Below are 20359 nucleotides of genomic sequence, written 5' to 3'. Positions count from 1 at the left end.
TCCCCATTTATGAACTGGCTTCATTACTCAGTTCTCCTCCCCACTAACAGCAAATGTATGGTGCTACACATTGGTGGTGGTGGAGGGGAGCCCCCATTACCTGTAAAGTGTTTTGAGTTGAGCGTGCAGAAAAGCGCGTAACAGTATAAGAATTATTTATTCTTAATTTTGCATTTGTGTTAGTAAATCAGTTTTTAGGCAGAGTTTTTTATTCTTCACCATTTAATTCTGATTTTGCTTGTCAGCATTTATGTGGTTGTAGCTGTTAACTGATTTAGATTCCCGAACAGAAATGATAACTCTGGTAAAAGCTGAGGAGGAGGGAGTTGTGTGTTAACAACTGTATGGGCAAAAAGTATAGAATATCCAACAGGGACACTGAAATGCTTTGTATAACATTAAGACCTTTTCTTATTTGCTCAGGGAGTTTAGCTGCATGTTGATACTTCTGATATATGTCTCTGAGTAGCAAAGCAGCACAAGTGGTTGCCATTTCTGTGGACTGTGCTCACAAACTTCAACAAGAATAACTGGAAGCCCCAGATATAGTGCTTGGGAATTTTTAAGCAATGTTAATTAGAAATCAATGCCAGGTTTCTATCAAAAAGGGTCAGATCAGAAAAGACAACATTCTGGACAAGTGCTTTGTGAATTTTAAAGGGGCATATAAGCCTTAAACCAGATCACCAATTTCTAAATCCAATCCTACGGTTTAATTCACACATACAAGTCTAAACCTAAGAGCAGTAAACCAAACGAGAAGACTGTCAGGACAAAACAGACTAACAAAGAACCTGAAGCATGTTTTGAGTATATAGAGTGGGAAATGTTTCACCAAGGCACCTTAGATGACATAACAGTGACTACAGAATACATCACTTTTGGTGTTCAACAAAGAAGACTAAAGTATATACAAATAATAAGTAATATGTAACAAAATACACTAAACACACCATGAAACTGAGAATGATCACTTTAAAGAATAAGGATTTTGATTAACTGAAACATACTGAAAAAATGAAACCGAAACTAACGGAGGCAAAACATGCAGATTAGCATTTCAAGGACGTATTTAAAGCTACTAACCCTAGAAGACTCTGTGACATCAGGAAGAGAATGACAGGAAAGTCCTCGCTCAGGAAACAAATTTGACTAATAATGAACTTCAGTTTTCCAAATTAAGTGAATATGTTTTTTACCAGGTATGATAAAGCAGGGACCATAACCATTTTGACATATTAAAGTCTATTTCACTTAACAGTTCAGACAGGGCTATCACTGTTAGAGATCAAGTTATGAACTCTTGCAATACATATGTTAAAATCATTTGGACAAATGCAAAACATATGCTACAGTACTTTTTCTTGACTTTTCATCAGTTATTAATACAATCTGACCAAATATTTTATTAGCAAAGAAGGTCCAATTACAGATCAATACATAGCTGATATTTTGATAGAATTCATTCCCTACAGAGGATTGCAAGAGATCAAATTTAATAACATACTTTCTTCTAATGTTATAACTAACCATGGAGTGCACCAGGGATTTGTGAGTTCAGTACTGCTCTTCTTTCTTTATATGAATGATTGTGTTGCCAGTGGTCCAAACCAAATTCATAATCAACTTTCTGAGATGATTCCATTATACTTTCTCTGATTAACTATAACGATGACCCCAATCAACATCAGAATAGTGTGGCCTATTTGGTTGCTGAATTACTTTATCCCATACCCAAACAAACTAGTCAATAGATGACTTCGCAACGAGTAAGGGTTTATGGGCAAGTGCTATTGGGTGGATTATGTGCAAAATTGAAGGTGTAATGTGTAAAATTACCATTTTAGCAGCTTAGTTGTACTGGGAGGTTATTTATAAGGTTCTATGTAGTGTGGATTCCTGTAGGAGTGGCGTGAAATTAATATGCATGTGCAGATGTCTGTTATGAGTTATAATGTTTACTTTTACTGTTTGCATATTTTGTAAATTTCTGTGCATTGAAAACATGCTGCTTAGATATGAAGAAAGATATAAGATGTGAAAAGGGGGTTAACTAACTTCTTTCTGCACAAAGACTTCTTGTAACACAAGACATTCCATGTTTAGGCGCCTCTGAGTTATGGCAAAGATGGGAGTTAACAGGACGTTCCAGGCTTAGGCACCTTTGAGTTATGGCGGGATGGGAGTTAATTGATATGAAATCCCAAATGCAAGATAAAGACTCTCCCCAACTAAGGAAAGATAAAACCGACCATTAAAAGTGTTCAAGGTCTTAGGAATGTCCAAACATAGGGCCCCCCCCCATTACTAGGGTAACAATTTGTGTCAGAAGCGGGTGACATTTGCTATATAAACTGGAAGTTTTGTACCTATATTTCGAACAATACTTTCGTCTTATTGTTCCTTGCGTGCAATTAACTCAGTTGTTCAAGCTTCATCTTAGGTTCTACAACTTATTTGTCTGTTACTACAAATGCAAGAGGAATTTCTAAGATATCGAACAAAGTGTTATTCGTAGATATACAGAATGTATCATACAGTAGATATAAAAGGGTTTATCTTTCACTCCTTCCTCTGCCAGTTAACTTAGTGATACTTACCCCAATGTGTTGGAAGAGCCAAGACCTCATGACATTTGTAGCGTGCTTAGGAAGAACTCCCCGCTTGTTCTTTGAAGAACCGTCTTCATGGTGCAAGATACTCAGATCCTGGTTTAACTGCAGCTGAAGCTGAATAAGAAAATGCAACTTCTAAGTGCTAAAAACAAATTTCTCCACCTCATCACTACATCAGATAATAAGTTACCCTCTAACTATCATTTAGCTCAAATTCAATTGATACCGACATTGAAGGTTTTGCTTATCTTGCATTAAGAACTATTATATGGTTCTAAACTGCATGATGCATGTGCAGTGATGTAATGATACACCTTTTCTACTAAAAAGAACGACATATTCTACATTTCACCATAAATGGGTAATTTAAGGTTGAAAGGTAATAAGAAAATAAATATAGACAAGAACAAATAAGTAAAAATTGAAATTAATTCCTCCATCAGAGCAAATTAAGATTACAGTATCAATAGGCTATTTGCAACTAAAAATAACCAAGACAAGCCTCATGGTCTGCTCTTGTTTCCTGTCTTACATTCCTCAAAAGGGTGCACTGGGATGACTGCAGTCCACTATTCAAGTTCAAATGAGAGCTGTACCGTTACTGAAACTCACAAAAATACTACTAATAAATTTAATACATTGTAACTATGTATACTTGTATTATCAATGTTATCTATGCTCTAAATTTCCTTTTAATCTGCTTAATCATTCTCATATAAAAGAGGGACAATATCTCCACAAAACAAAAAAGTAAAAATATAACAAACTATTCATGAACAGATAAGTTGTTGGCAATTTTAGATTCAAATGGTAAAGATTCACTTATTTTTTTTATATCTTACGAGCATTAAATTAGACTTAGATAAAATGAACCACAATTTCATTATCTCATTTAATATTGTGCAAAAAAGACAATTATTGTAACATTTAAAAAAATCCTAGAACAAATTTAGAATACATGAATACAGGGCCCTGGGTCCAATTCCAGAATGGGGTGCTTTCTGCATGGCATATGTATGCTCTCCATTGTTCCAAGTGGGTTTCCTCCAGTTCCCTTCTATTGTACAAAATATACTGGCAAGTTAAATGGCTTCTGGGAAATGTTGTAGTATGTGAGTATGTGAGTATGTGTGTATCTGTGTGTGCCCTGTTACCCTGCTTTTCGACCATTGCTTGCCAGGATAGGCTCCAGTTCCCCTGAAGTGGAAGAAGTGGTAAGAAAATACTGTAGATTAATGAAAATAACTAAGTGTATTATGAAAGAGATGAACTACGACTTACAGTAATACTTTCAATTGTAGTGTATACAGTCGGCCATGGTCTACACATAGACTGCATTAGTAATGGGAGTGGAACATGTTTTATAATGGAAAACATCACAAACATCTTTAGGATTCACTCCTCAATTTTGTTTCCTAATAGCTTAAGTAGGAAAACATTTTATTTTCATTCAGTATCCTGGAGGGAATCACCTGTGCGTTTTGGATGCGTATTGTCCCTGGTGACAGAGCCTGCGTTACCACCTGGCCTTGTGGTGTGACGACAGTGACAGGCTGGTATACAGTGCCTCCTGTTCAATACAAAGTTTTTAAGATGGCATCATAGACTTTGAAACACAAGTATATTAGTGGAAATACTGTATATGTGCAACCTAAAACAAGCATTTAATTATTTGTTCCTGAACTGTTAAGTAGTGACTACAACACAGGTGGAAAATGCATGCAACTTTACTGTCTACAAGTTAAATAAACAAAGCACTCCAAAGCAGACTTTAAAAGACAATTTTGCTCAGTATTATTTAAAAATGAATCAATGTCCCATCAACGCAATTATTATGTAAAGGATGATTCAGAGGCTTTTTTATTCAGTTTGAAATTCAGATCTAATTACTGAGTGTCAAAAAGTTGTTTTGGAGCCAGAAATAACATGATGATCCAAGATAAACAAGACATTATTACAATACTTCAGAATTTTTTCATTTTTAAAATAATGGAAGTGAAGAGAATTAATGTTTCTTGAAGCAAATAAATCTATACAAAGAAAATAAGAAAATGAGAAAAGGTAAAAAAATAATGACAATGAAAGGGACTATCATTTGGAATTTGGAGCATTTTATAACAATTTTCTAATACTGCTCACATTTTTTTTTTCTGGAGAGAATGAGACACTTGGACATTTTCCTCTGACTCGGCTACCTATTAATACACATACACCAAGTTCCACCATGCCTAGAGTCAGCTCGCACTGGAAGTGCTGAGCATTTCTCCCTGACAAAACTGCAAAGTCTACAAGAGCCCAGCAAGTCATGGGGGTCACTGTTTGCTGGACGGCTGAGAGAGTGCTTGGTAACTAATTGTAACCCTACCCTGGTGGCACTCTCCGTATTTTGTGCCACTACTTGGGAAAGACCAGTTCCAGTGAAACACTTCTTCCATTTTTAATATTAGAGGGCATAGCATATTTACTATTCTATCTAGGGTTATCTAGGGAATCTATCTATTCTATCTTTACAAAGCTATCTAGGCTGCCTTACATATTGAGGACTAACAAGAGTTAATTGAACAACTGTTGGAAACAAAAATGCTCATGACAAAGAAGGATATATAGAAAGCTGAAAAAAGAAACAACAAAGTCTAGTCTAGACTGCTCAAATAAAACAATTTGAACTAATAATCATTTTTACACAACTTGCAAAAAGTTTCGGAAAACAAAAACATACCTGCTACAACTTGTGTAGGATTGACTGCAGTTACAGTGACATTTCCTTGCTGTAGGGCTGAAGCAGGAACCACAATACCTTGAGGGCTGAGTGTACCTGTGAAAGAGCCTGAGCTCTAACAGCACACAACAGAGAAAAACAATATCACATATCTCGCACGAGACAAAAAACAGCAGTATTATTCAGATAAGTGTGTTTAGAATGAGAAAACCAAGCACTAATAGTTTTTTTAAGTGTAGTTTTTCTACACCTGGGGTCTAGCCTGTGTGAAGAACGTTTCTTCTCTTTTTGACATGTTCCTTTGCAGCCTACACATTCTAACCTGCCTGAACTACTTCATCCTATATATTGCAGTCATTCTCTACATCTTAACTTTGCTATGGTTTGGTAGCCTTCACATCTATTAGTCTAACTAATTTAAGCCTAAAAACAAGCTGAAAGTTTTCAGTACACATAATGCTAATGTAACAAGGTAGCTACAGTATAAGTGCAGACTAGGCAGATTTTTGGAGTGCTGGTTTACACAGTAAAGCTATTTACATTTCTACCCATTTATGTAGCTGGGCATTTTACTGGAGCTATCTGAGTAAAGCACCTTGCTCACGAGCACAACAGTGTCCCACCTGAGACCTGAACCCACAACCTTCCAAGTGAGAGCCAAGACCCTGACCACTCATCAACAGGGGTATTCTTTGTTGAAGGAACCCCCTGGGCAGTCTCCGAGTCCCTGGCTCTGAGGCTCTGGATCCCTGGCTTAGAACAACTGTACTAGCAGAAGTACAGTCATAAAGTTTTGGACCCTCACATTTGTTTTGTTGCAACTGACATAAAGCTGTAACTAAAGAATTAACTGGAAATTCTATAGAATCTTTAAACTAGTAATGTCTAGTTTAAGGAGAGCAGGTCACATAAACATTTGTGTGAATAAGACATCAGCATGCATAAAATGTCCTTTTAAATCACAAAAATATACTAATCAAAATTAAAAATATTCCATATATGATGACAGATATCACCCCCTTTATGACTTAACCAGCATACACTAGATTGTGTAAGCATGGTATCTGCGGGGAAACAGAATAATGGGAAGAGAAGGGGCAGCAATTCACGTTCTTCAGGTTCTGTATCCATCTTACTTATGTTGAGAAAATTATTCAGGGTTTACCACAGCTGTATAGAGAACTGGCGAGTTAGCTGGTCAACACTCTGTGCTGCAGGCAAAAAAAACATTGACAAAATGTACACGGAGTCCATATTGAAATACTGTTTCGAAGTTATACACTGCAAGATCATTTGCCAGCCAGCATCCAAAATGGTATGTAATCGGATAGCTCTCAAGTCTCACACATTGGAACCAAATCTCAAGGTCTCAAGCCCTGGTCTCACATACTTGCATCAAGTCTAGGCTGTAATGTTAAATTGGTGCAGAGACTTGTGATTCCGTTAATAACCAATGTGTTTTTTAAGTGAATAAAAAATCAATGGTCCAAATTGTTTTAAATTGAAAATTGTGATTGAATATCTCACAAATTAGGGTTTTGGACCCTTGAAAGCTATGTTAGTAATATGTTAAAAAAACACAGAGTTTCATCATAGCTGAATCAGTGGGTCATAAATACTGTGTCCCTTTGTTACTAGCCACTTAAGTTTCAATGGGAAAAAAATACCTATTGCCTTAATAAACACAAAATAATAAACACCATCTCAATAGCAAAAAGAACACAATGGCTTGATGTATACAGAAAATAGCAAGTGAAGTGTTTCAAGCATAAACCACTTCCTCGGACTGCATTTTGGGTAACCTACTTCGTTGATGAATCCTATATAATCAAATTAATCACTATTAAGGATACATTTGGTGACTTAAAATAATAAAATAGCTAGTTAGTTCACAAGCTAGTACAATAATCTAGCTGTCAGACAGCAACAAGGTGGGGGGGGGGGGTGGGTTGGGATGGATTTTACCACCAAACCTGCACTTCTCACTGCAGAATTGCTTAATACAGTACTTGGTTGCTGATAGTAGCTGTATAATGACAAATGGAAACAATGGGACATTGAACATTAGCAGCACTGAAAAAAGTAAAAAAGAACAGCACCAGAACAAAAACACCACAAAAAAATAAGAAAAATACATGAAAAAAAGGCAGAATGGTAGAGTGACATGTTTTCATTTTATAAACCGGGAGGTAATACTGCAGGCTGCTGTGTTGGAATGACAAACTGGACATGAACATAGAGCTTTGACTTGCAGATTTTTTTTCCATTAAGCAAACCCAAACTCAACAGATCCTGTCAGTTAAAATTATTACCCTTTTCCTACTATTTATTGACTGAAGACAACTATGAATCTCTAAACAAAGAAAGTACAAACATAAAAGCAAATTATCAGGATTTAAACTAACAGGAGATCCTGAACCTAATGTGTGTGTGCTATGAGAATAATGTGCAGTAATGGAAAGAAAATAATTGATGCTGAACAGTCAATTGATTTTACTTTGATTAACACATCAGTGTTATGGATTGTATATTCTTCTTCAGGATTATTTTGATCTCAAATCAACAGCAACCAATTACTTTAAAGAAACTCAGCACTCATACCTGTGTCTGTACAGGTGAGTACGGGCTGCCTGGATCTCCACTCAGCAAAGTTTCACTGTTCATCTTGGTCTTCAGGCAGGCAATGTAGCGGCTACAAAAGTCCTTGCAGAGGTCATTCACTTTTTCCAGTTCCAGCAGATGAATACGTAACACCTGAATGGCTTTCACCATCTGAAGAGAAAGAATTATTGAGAATGTCATACGGGATTGAAAGCATTTAATAATATTCCAAAGTACATTAGTCCAACATGGAATATTATTAAAATTATTAGTCAGCAAATGGGTAGGTGTGTTAAGACTTAAGAATAATTGTTACAAAAGTGTGAAATGACCTTTGTGTCTCTGCACAACAGGAAATAGAAAAAAATACTTTTTTAGAATTTGGTAACTGTCATATCTTGTACATGACACACACAGCATTTGTACAGTGTTATTCCATGCCACAACCATCATACAGGTAACAAAAAATGAAAAGTGAAAAAAGGAGTGCAATTGGACAAACTTCCCAAAATCTCTCTATTTGGTCTGAGTTTCGATGAGTGAGAGAGAGGAGTTCCATTACTATTGTAAAGGAGTAACATCTGGAGTAACTAGAATCGCTCACAATGACAGGAAAAGAAGAGATTGTGTACAATTCTCATCTCTAAGAAGAATATAAGAGTAGTTTTCACATTATGAGACACTGGTTTCTGCACATTTGTGGACACATGCATTTGGTCCCATTTTTTTTTCTTTGCTATTGCAGAAACTGGGATTGGATGTCCTGAAAGAATTGGTGTCATCTGTTGTGGTATCACTTCCAGAGAGATTGCATCGGTTCAGAAAATCCCTCAGTCACTGTCAGTTTCCATCATCACAGCCATTTCCTTCATACAGAACCTTTTGTGCAATGTTTTAGATAGCAAAAATGTAACTTAACATATACAAGAACAATATATTAGATACAATGATCAATATTCAGACCTGAAAGTAAAAATATGCCATTACAAAAAAAAAAATCACTAATAAAACTCACTTAGTTATCAGTTATGAAGCTTGAAAATCAACAGACAATCCAGAGAGGAAACAAATACATTTAAAACATGCAACAGGAGGTCTATACTTCTACAGGGTTGTGAGATATGTAAAAAGCTACCAAGCAATGTTGTAAGTGTCAGTATGTTGGCATCTTTCAAGAAGAACCTCAATAAGATGCTTGGATTAATTAGCTGCTAACTACCAAATGGGCCACATGTCCTTATGTTCTTATAGTTACAAAATTATCTGAAACGCATTGTAAGAAAACCGGCTCAGGGAAGCCAAATATGTAATCATAGCCACTCAGGGACGCCATAAATGTAACGTTGCAAAATGTAAATGTAGTGGCTCTCTGAAGGCACCAGTTCTGTAGGGTTTGGGCATTTACTGAGACAATTATTAATTGTAGCAGTAAATCACAAAGTTGATTCTTTTGATGGCTTTAGAATCCAACCATGCGACATAACTCAAACAACGCACACACACAGGTACTAATACACGAGGATACATTTATTAGTACATAGAATATGCATGTAAAACTAACAGATCTTATCGAGAGGGTTATCAGAATACAAAAGGTATATATTCAGTCAGTTACAAAGTGTTACACATATCAAGAGGACATACGTTCAGTATATCATTCACTTAGACCGTTTCATAAATGAACTTGGTTATAACTTCGACATTAGATACTCAAAACAAGTACATAACTCTTAGGAATTAAATTGATATCAACTGGTTAGAATAACAATTGAATTCTCGAGCTGTAATGCATTGAAGTTGAATACTCATCCAATCTTTGGGGATTCAGATCTCCTGCGGGCACAAAGAAACAGTTGCAGGCTGTTGCTGTCCAATCCGTGCTCTCTGGCTGCGTGCCAGGCTGTGCTGTGCGGTTTGCGACGGTGCGCTGCTGATGCTCACTGTTGGCTTTAACTAGCAAAGTTTGTGCACAGGAGAAAAGATGACTGTGGGTCCCAGCAAGTCAGGAAGAGGACCGGTTCTTTCCTGATGAAGAGCTAGTTCTGAATAGTGATTCAGCTGTCCACAGTTCCGACCTGTTTACGAGGCCTGCTGATGGTGCTAACCTCGGGTGGATCCTCTGGTTATTCTCTGGCAACCTCCGCTCTAGACAAAGGAAAGTTCTGGCACTCGGACACACTGGCCGTTCCGTGGTTGTCCGGGCTGAGTCTCAGGATGGTCAGGAGGCGCGCTGCGAGAATGTCCTGCCCTTGGGAGCCTTCTGCTCCTGGGCCGTCCTGCCCTGGAATTCTCCTGTGAATTCCCTTTAGAACAGTCCACAGAATTCTCCTGAATCCTCCCTTCTGAATCTTACTGAATCTCTGTGTTGCCTGTTTTTACCTGGAGGAACTTCAGCTCGTTGATTGGCTGAAAGTTCCATGGGCATCAGAGTCCCACTTGGGTTACTCGGCCCTACCAGTCCCTGATTGGTTGATCAAGGTGAGATATGAGTCACTTACTCCTGACACTTAGGAATGCAGTCCAGATGTCCATCTGGCACTCCCTAGACAGATAGGCGCCAATGGATGACCATTGATCATGATAGCCAGGCTTAGCTAAGTGCATCCCCCTTTGGGCGCTGTCCTTATCAAAGGAACCTTAAATCAGCCTGCATGAATAGTTTCTCTGTGGCTGCACCACAGAGATGAACAGAGAAATGGGGCCTCATTTGGGAAGGCTCAGAACACTTAATTCTTTCTTATTAATAAGCCTCGCCGCTACATATCCCCCCTTTTTGAAGGTCACGAGGTCCCGAGGCATTGTTGCCTTCAAAACAAAACAGAGTTAAGTGATGTCCCTTGCCATTAGAACATTAATCTTAAATGTCCACATTACTCCTCGAGAATTCATACCGGAACCAGCATTGGATACAAACAGGATGAATAACATCTGGAGTATGTATAAACACGGTAGGAGACATTATCTAAGTCTAGGAATTACACATCAGGAAGATCACTGTCAATATCTGATACCTCTGTGGTAGATATCTGGGGAGAAGTCACTTCCTTTCTTTTGACATGCTACCTTTGACTCATTCATGCTACCCAGAGTATATCTTGATGTGAGAATACAGCATTCAGAGTACATTGTCAGTCATGATCCAGCTTCCCGGCAGTAGTGTTACAATAACAACAGTTCCTGTTCCCAGCCCCCCGATAAACCACAACACCTGTGTTGGGTATCTGCTAGGGTGGTTTGGAGGTTTGTTCCATTAAAGCAAACTCAACTACCTGTACCTCTTCAGGGCTTACTGTTTCTTGGATTTCTATCCAATTCAATAGTGTGGCACCTGAAGGCATCCATGACCTCAAGTTTGGTCTTATATTGTCTGGTTCTAGACAGTACAGTGTTAAGTTCAAGCTGTACTATGGCCTCCTCGGGAACTTGCAGGAAACTGTTTTGATTAGGTAGCTGCATTGTGGTAGCGGTATCTTGCCTGTCACAAGTCATGGTGACAGTTAAATGTGGTGTGCTGACCAGCCATTTACTTCCCACCTGCTCTTCATGGGGTTCATTAACCTCCCTCTGCCCATTAGTAGCTTTACACCCTTCATTGGTGAATCGTTTAGACACAGCCAATGGATAGCTTTGGTAGTCATACCCATCTAAAGATTTGGAACCAAATTCAATCTTGGATTGCCTTCTGGGTGAGCTATGAGCGATGGGGTTAATGTCACATACTCCTCTACTGAGAAGAGTGGAATCAAGTGGGTAGGGATTTGTGCCTTGGTTAGACTGGCTACAGTGGCACTAAACTCCCTTAACAGGTCTTGTGTCAACATTCTGGCCTGTTGCACACAAGCATAAACCCACTGTAGAACACCAACAATCATGTCCACTGGTTGGGGAATAAGGTTTAACCCTGTTGCATAGGAAGTTGCCTGTAGGGTTTTCCCTAAGCTTTCCAACTTTTGCTGCTGTTGATACAGTCTGTCACTACCCTCTGGCATTTCTGCCACCTGCCTTCTTGGGGCAGTCAGGGTGAGAGTGCCAGTAGCACACAAACCTACCAGAAAAAGCAAACGTGCAACAGTGGAGGCAGCAATCAGTCCTCCCAAAAGTCTTTTCTGGTGGCTGATCCCAGTCATCTCCTTCTGAGTGACTGTTGCCTTTCTAAGCTGGCACAGCGTGTACATGGTGTCTTTCTCAGTATGCCCTGTGGCATCTTGGGCACCAACATCCTGAAAATCTGGGGGAATCTGACGCAGCTGCTGATGCTGCTCCTCCTTTTCCAGGGCATCTGCTTTTTCGATTTGTTCATGCCTGTGCTCTAGGAACCCTGCAGGGGGCGGTGCAGCGGTGGAGCATGCCTGACCCTCGGCTGAGTGGTCATCTGGAGCACCTGAGTGATCTGGGATTGTTATCCCATTCTCACTGTTCAGGTCCACCCTGCACACTTCCTGATTGAGGAATCCCTCTATCGGCATGTTTACAGTCGTTCGCTGGGCGTGGGTGTAGGACACCTGCTCGCTCCCCCCTTCCCTCGCTAGGGGTTCAGGGAGCTGCCCCAGCAGTGGGATAGCTAGTTCACTGTCTTTGAACTTACTATCACTCACCAGGCCCATGTCAGTGCAGGCAGGGATTCTGATACCCCTCTTTGCGATGTCCTGCACTGGCAGGCGGGTGGCTTGACCATCCAGCTCCAGTCTGGCTGAACCACTGTTGGTCAGACTCAGACTGACAGACTGAGCTGGTGGCTGTAAGAAAACCGGCTCGGCTTTCATTCCCTGTCCCTTCTGGGGGACTGGGTGTGTTGGCAACCCTGCCGTTGAGGCAGGAACAATCAGGTCAGTCTCACTCACTACCTGGTAGTTGTGAGAAATAATGTTATCTGACTGCAGGTTCCCTGGGTCACAGCAGAGGGAATCGGCATCTGGGATCAGGTGTGTCCACAGCGCAGTAGTCTCAGCGTCCAGCTGGACCTCCTGTCTAACCTGTGAATGTTGCACCAGGGGCACCTGGCGGTGGCCCCGTGACAGCTGCTCAAGCAGATCCTCACTAATAGAGGACCTCTCAGGGCTACATCGCCAACCTGCTCTCCTGCCATCTGGATCCCTTCCACCACTGCAGGGTGGTGTTCCTGACCCCTCTTGGGTGCCAGGGTGGACAGGGAAAGCTCCTTTTCATCGCCAGGTGGGGAGATCTGCTCCTCTTTAGGGATGTAAAAGGGGTGTGCTTTACCTGGTGGATCAGGCAGCTGCTTGGAGCACCGCTCCTGTGGCAGGGAGGCTGTTGGGACCTCAGCCGGGACACGACTTCCCTGTATATCCGGGGAACAAGAAAATATTTTCATTTCTTGTCCAGAGGGAACAGAAGGAATCTTCACATAGGCTTCTGTGTTCGGTGGGCACTGTGTGAGCACAGTCTGCCTCTTGGCCCCCCTTTCCTTCTGTACAGAAGGCTTAGGAGCCTTGACCTGTTTCCACACTTTGCCTTTCTGGCAATCCACCAAAGGTCCCACTCTGAGTCGCATACCCTTTTCTTTTTCTACCCGTTTGAGCTTGCCGTGTGACATCAAACACCTTTCAACCTCAGTGTCAATCAGTGTCTCACTGTGTAAGACATCTCCCATGGCAGCCTTGAGGTAAAAGCTTCTTGCTTTTCCTCTGTTTTTTACTGCCTGCTCTGTGACTTCAGGGGTGGAGTCAGCACTCGCTTGGGAGTGACTGACCTCATCCAGGCAGGAACCCTTCCGCTCAATCAGATAGACTGAGGGAGGGAAAGGGAGCGGGTCTCCGCCTCCTCCAGTGGAGAGTATCAGCTCATTCACGCTTCCGGCAGCCTTGGGGAGCGGTTGTCCCTGTCCTAATAAAGCTTCTTCAAGCCTGGCCAGGCGGGCAGCTACTGAATCCTTTTGTTCAGCTTTTTCTAGTCCTTTCCCTCCCCCGGTGTTCTCATGGCACTTAGGACGCTGGGTGCGGTCCTGTGTGCCTGCTTTGGAACGGGGCTTAGCCAGCTCAGGAGCCTGTGCTCCTTCGAGCAGGAGGGAATTAACCCTGCTGGCTCTGACGGCGAACACAGTCGCTTTAACAGCTTTTTTCTCAGAGCGACTTTGGACGTCATACTCCCAGGCTTTCTGCACGAATCTCTTAATATCAGTCATTTTCATGGTCTGTGCATCTGTATGCATTAAGATCATCTTTCTGACTGACGGGTGGAGATTCGCAATGAATAAACCCTTGAAATGGGTGTTCTCTTCGCAACCCTCATCATTTCGCCCTGCAAAATAAGTTCGTCTAAGTCTCTCGTAATATTCGCGAGGGGACTCTGCTCTCTCGTGCTTAATGTTAAGAGCGGCGGCTATCACGGCAGACGGGTCAATAAACGCACTGTATTCTTCGATAAGTGCTTGACACAGCTCCTCAAAATCATTACAGACTTCTTTCATCTGCCTAGCCATCCACTCATGTACAGCTCTGCTGGTAGTTTTCCTGACCAGAAACACTTTCTCCTGTTCTGTGGCGTTTGGCAGGTACTGCAGGGTATACCTGAGGTCCTGAATATAGCTCTCGATATTATTCTCTGACACTGCGGGGTCAAATCTCTCTATGTCCTTCGCTAGCTCTCTCAGAGAATGGAGATCTATTCTCCTAGCTTCTCTTCTGACGGAGATATGGTAGAGATCGTGGTCAGACCTGTCGCTGCTAGAGAGAGTGCTTAATAGCGACTCGAATTCAGACCTTTTAGCAACCATCGTTAAACTTAAAGAGTATTACTTTTAAGTACGAAATCACAGTTTTACCACAGAAAACCACAAGATCAAATATGCAATCAACCCGGTAGATCACAAAAGATCACAAAACAATCAAGCACTGCTTAAAGAGCAAGGAGAACTTTTTTTTCATTTCGGCTTTCAGCACACTGTATTGTCGTGTATGAAACCCGCGGCGTTTTATATTGAATTATTCCGCTTGGTTGACTCATTTCAGTCTTGCCACGCCCACCCAGGGACGCCAAATGTGTAAGAAAACCGGCTCAGGGACGCCAAATATGTAATCATAGCCACTCAGGGACGCCATAAATGTAACGTTGGCATAGCCAAAATGTAAATGTAGTGGCTCTCTGAAGGCACCAGTTCTGTAGGGTTTGGGCATTTACTGAGACAATTATTAATTGTAGCAGTAAATCACAAAGTTGATTCTTTTGATGGCTTTAGAATCCAACCATGCGACATTTACATTTATTAATACATAGAATATGCATGTAAAACTAACAGATCTTATCGAGAGGGTTATCAGAATACAAAAGGTATATATTCAGTCAGTTACAAAGTGTTACACATATCAAGAGGACATACGTTCAGTATATCATTCATTTAGACCGTTTCATAAATGAACTTGGTTATAACTTCGACATTAGATACTCAAAACAAGTACATAACTCTTAGGAATTAAATTGATATCAACTGGTTAGGATAACAATTGAATTCTCGAGCTGTAATGCATTGAAGTTGAATACTCATCCAATCTTTGGGGATTCAGATCTCCTGCGGGCACAAAGAAACAGTTGCAGGCTGTTGCTGTCCAATCCGCGTTCTCTGGCTGCGTGCCAGGCTGTGCTGTGCGGTTTGCGACGATGCGCTGCTGATGCTCACTGTTGGCTTTAACTGGCAAAGTTTGTGCACAGGAGAAAAGATGACTGTGGGTCCCATCAAGTCAGGAAGAGGACCGGTTCGTTCCTGATGAAGAGCTAGTTCTGAATAGTGATTCAGCTGTCCACAGTTCCGACCTGTTTACGAGGCCTGCTGCTGATGCTAACCTCGGGTGGATCCTCTGGTTATTCTCTGGCAACCTCCGCTCTAGACTCTAGACAAAGGAAAGTTCTGGCACTCGGACACACTGGCCGTTCCGTGGTTGTCCAAGCTGAGTCTCAGGATGGTCAGGAGGCGCGCTGCGAGAATGTCCTGCCCTTGGGAGCCTTCTGCTCCTGGGCCGTCCTGCCCTGGAATTCTCCTTTGAATTCCCTTTAGAACAGTCCACAGAATTCTCCTGAATCCTCCCTTCTGAATCTTACTGAATCTCTGTGTTGCCTGTTTTTACCTGGAGGAACTTCAGCTCGTTGATTGGCTGAAAGTTCCATGGGCATCAGAGTCCCACGTGGGTTACTCGGCCCTACCAGTCCCTGATTGGTTGATCAAGGTGAGATATGAGTCACTTACTCCTGACACTTAGGAATGCAGTCCAAATGTCCATCTGGCACTCCCTAGACAGATAGGCGCCAATGGATGACCATTGATCATGATAGCCAGGCTTAGCTAAGTGCATCCCCCTTTGGGCGCTGTCCTTATCAAAGGAACCTTAAATCAGCCTGCATGAATAGTTTCTCTCTGGCTGCACCACAGAGATGAACAGAGAAATGGGGCCTCATTTGGGAAGGCTCAGAACACTTAATTCTTTCTTATTAATAAGCCTCGCCGCTACAGCATTAAGCAATGAAAAAACAGACAAACGTATTAAAATTGGGGGAAATAATTAAATGTACAGTTGTAAATTCAACCGACTGATACAGCAATTCTGAAATTCACAAGAACTATTTGGGGAAAATGAAAGTATATTATTTCACAAATAATATACACATAAATGTGTAAAGTGTAATGTTATAGAAATTATTCACAGAAGTTTAACAGTTCTGAAGTGTACCTATATCATAGATTTTATGCACTGAATAAAAAAATAACAGCTACACAAATACAGCAAAGTAAATTATTTCTAAAAACCTTTAATAATCAATGATTTTGCTTTAAAGGTGTTAAACATAAAAAAATCTAGTGTTTGAAAAGAACCAGATCAATTTTTACATTCCAAAAAGATATTGATCAAGAAATTATTTTTAAAAGACCAGCAAATAATTGTATAAAAACCCAACAGCTATATGTAATATATTCAGATTACTTTAATAAAAGTTACAACGCAAAATCTAAAAAAGTGTAAAATACAAACATCTATCCTAAGAAGAACTGCTGAACTAATTTGTTTTTTTTCTCAAAAAGAAGTGCTCTTGCAAATAAATTAAGAAACAAATCATCATTACCAGAAAGCTGCTTATTCTTGGTGATAGTAGCAGCGACCCAGAGCCTTTAGCGGGAGACATGCACATAAGCACACTGTAACAATAAGTGGCACCAATATCTTAGCTAACATGTCTTTGGAAGGCAGGGGGAACTGAAGCACCCAGATAAACCCTATACATACTGTATACGAGGAAAGCATGCAAACTCCATACACAGGCCCCCTTCACAAAGTTCAGAATAAAAAATAGAACCATAAAAAGGTGTAGAAAAAATGTTCTGAAATATTATTTTTACTGTATAAAGACCTGTTGAATAACCCGTTAATATTTTATGGAAATGTTTATTTCCAATCCACAGAAACCTGGACCTGCTCAACTCACACACAACATGGCCACAAGACATGAAAGATTAGAAGTTCCAGACGAAACAGTAACTGAACTACAGACAAAACAAGAGAGTCTAATAAGCTAGTTTTGGCATCAATGATTCAGTGTTTGGAGCATATGTCTCTTATGAGGCCAGGTAACTGAATACCCATTAAGAAAAAAAATTAAAAACACAGATGCAGCACAACAACTGATTATTTTCATCTCTTATGTGGCATTACTAAATAAAACCTCCTACATCTGTACAATTTTGTAAGCAATTGGTCATAGTTATGAAAACAATACTACATTGTACACTGTAAAAAATAGTGCTGAATCTAAAACATAATCCCAAATTATAAATATTAGTTTTGTTAACATCTCCTGAATTTAACTTAATGCAGAAGAAAAGACTATAGGTTAGTTTAGATGTCAGTCTTTAGATTATCCATTGTTTCAGTAGGAAAGAGTCCCATATTTTGAGTGGATTATGCCTGTCATACATCTTCCAAACCATTAGATGTTGGCAACTTGAGAAGCAAGAAAAAACGGGCCTACTCTAGCACTGAAGGGGTTAAAAAAGGACTGAAAAGACAGACTTCTCAAGGCTACGAAGAGTAAGCTTGGTAAGCAGCTCAGCAAACCTCAAAAGTTCAGTGTTGTAAGTACAACATTTTTAGAAATACCTTTGATCAGAAATTTCAAGCATTTTAATATGGGCTGTTTCTAGCTTTACAACTTAGTTTTAATGATTTTGAATGAAGTATATAAGAAAGAAGCCCAAACCTTAATCCATGTTTCGCTTAAACTTAAAGTACTAAGATTGACTCCTGGATAAGACATTTCTTTGCACTTTCCATTAGTTTTTATTAACATGTTAGGGTACTGATTTAAAGAAAAAAAACAACAAACCAGGTTATCCAGCTCTGGATCTTCACTGAAAAAAGCTTTCCCTTCCTTTTCTTGGCTCCTTACGAAATTCTCAATGTCAACATCAAAGCTTGCAGAGGTGATGCACTCTGAACCCTGGGTTGACTGCTCGCATTTCTCAAAGAGCAATGCCAATAATGGGAAGAGTGGATGCCTGCAGAGAGGAACAACATTAGCACCTTCAAATCACAAATATATTGCACTTTTTGTGCCCTCCTATTAACACCAACACTAGGGAAAGGTGTTTAACATATTTTACATAAGTGATCCAGATCACACTGTTTCATGCTGGAAACATACAGTACCCTTTAGACAAAGGGTTAGGAACAATACCTGTATATCGATTCTTTATCTGCATCCATTGGTTTCTGTGATTCTGCAGGGGCTGGACTACTGCCTCCGCCACTGCTGTTTCCTTCCGTAAACCTTTGCTCTGGGTCACTGTTCGTCTGTGCTACTACTTGCATCTGGGTAAGAAAAAGGACAAAACCAATGAATGCTGTGGTTCATGCAGCAAAGCTTATCAATGTCTGCGCAACCCGCTGATTCCAAGTTTGTATGTTTATGACACTCAGATTGCCAGAAGGTTGGTGTGACTTGGCTGGTGCACAGAAGATTTCAGAAAGAACACAGCACTCCTTTGAATCAGTACATATGATATATAGTCTAACTTTGTGTTTAAATCTCCATCAGAGTGTACTCTTTATATTGAAGGGGAGGAGATTTGCTAGGATGACAGCTGCTATCCACAAAAGAGGAATTTCCAATACTGCTGATCTCATCTCTTTGGAAATTTTCTTGTTAAAAAACATCCAGTGAAAACAGTCCAGGGCGCTCAGAACTGTGAATGAAAAGTGTGACTGTGAAAATGAAAAAAGTGTTCAGGTATGAGAAAACACCCTGAAATTCTTGAGGACTTTAGAAAAAAACTAATTCTTCCAATTCAGAAACGTGTGTTGTCTCCCGATTGTTGATGAAAGGCTGGTACACATCTTTCTCCTCTAAAATTGAAAACTACAAAGCCCTACTCGCTGGAGTTTCTAAATCCACTCTGAACAAACCCTTGACTGGGTCACATGCAAGTGATAACATTACTCCTGTCCTGGAGTCCTTGCACTGGCTTCCTATCAGGTTTTGTCTCAATTTCAAATCCTCAACGCTCAACTATAAGGCTCTACATGGCTTATATGAATACATGAATTCATATAATGAATTGAACCTATAATGAATTGAATGAACCTCAGTACCTGTCTGAGCTTTTCCCTACTCCCCACCTCACATCCTTTGTTCGTCTGATTCTGGTCTCCTGTTTGTCCTTTAAGCTCATCTACATTCTATGGGTGACAAGGCCTTCTCCTGCTATGCCCCACAGTTCTGGAATACTTTCTCCAAAAATAACAGAGAATCAGCTTCCTTCAACACCTTCAAACAGACTCAAATCCTTCTTCTTTAAAAATGCTTTTATTTAATTGATGTCTGTCTGCCTCTTTGCATCTTCTATTACTTTATAAAACTTTCCGTTTGTTTCCGCTAATTTTAATCTTTGTTGCGGGTTTATTATTTTAACCTTTTATTACTTTTAAGTAAAGCACCTTGAGCACTTGCTTTTAATGGCACTGTATAAAATAAAGTTTATTATTGAAGTTACTCCTAATTTTACTCATCTAAACCGGTTCAAATAATACTTTGTGTCATGTGTTTGAAAAATTAGAACCCGTGGAAGTGTACCAGATTGTCAACCAGTAAATCCAGTCACTCTGAACTCAGGTTAAACCCTGGAGTGCATGTCCCTGTTTCAGGCCTGACCCCTGTCCTTAGCAGACAAGTATCCCTACCAGAATCACACAACTAAGTGCCACTTGAATCTGGTCCAAATTGCAAAAACCTGCTCAGCTTCTTACACTAAAGCATACATTGTCATTTATGATCACCCATAAACTGTAGGGCACTCTGGAATTTGCAGTGTTTGAAATGAACAGCTCCCACAGATGGATGTCCTAATGCTCTCTGGTACAGGGGTTACAGCTGTAAACACAGATGATTGACTACTGGCAGATCCTAAATAGATGGGAATAAAGTA

General features: G+C 40.2%; 1 protein-coding gene across 1 annotated transcript in view; it reads right to left on the bottom strand.

The window, feature by feature from the left end:
- Positions 1-20359, bottom strand: part of pknox1.1 (pbx/knotted 1 homeobox 1.1) — a 53828-nt gene that overhangs the window by 12236 nt on the left and 21233 nt on the right. Inside the window, exons 3-8 of the mRNA XM_088607165.1 lie at positions 18613-18746; positions 18262-18433; positions 7936-8106; positions 5335-5449; positions 4088-4185; positions 2601-2729 (exon numbers count right to left, since the gene is read on the bottom strand). Coding sequence (XP_088463291.1) covers positions 2601-2729; positions 4088-4185; positions 5335-5449; positions 7936-8106; positions 18262-18433; positions 18613-18746 — 819 coding nt within the window. The remainder of the gene's footprint in view (positions 1-2600; positions 2730-4087; positions 4186-5334; positions 5450-7935; positions 8107-18261; positions 18434-18612; positions 18747-20359) is intronic.

This window comes from Lepisosteus platostomus, chromosome 2 (genome assembly GCF_059453375.1).
Source record: "Lepisosteus platostomus isolate fLepPlt1 chromosome 2, fLepPlt1.hap1, whole genome shotgun sequence".
Taxonomy (NCBI): Eukaryota; Metazoa; Chordata; class Actinopteri; order Semionotiformes; family Lepisosteidae; genus Lepisosteus; species Lepisosteus platostomus.
Note: the sequence above shows the minus strand (reverse complement) of the source record. Positions and strands in the feature narration are given on the sequence as shown.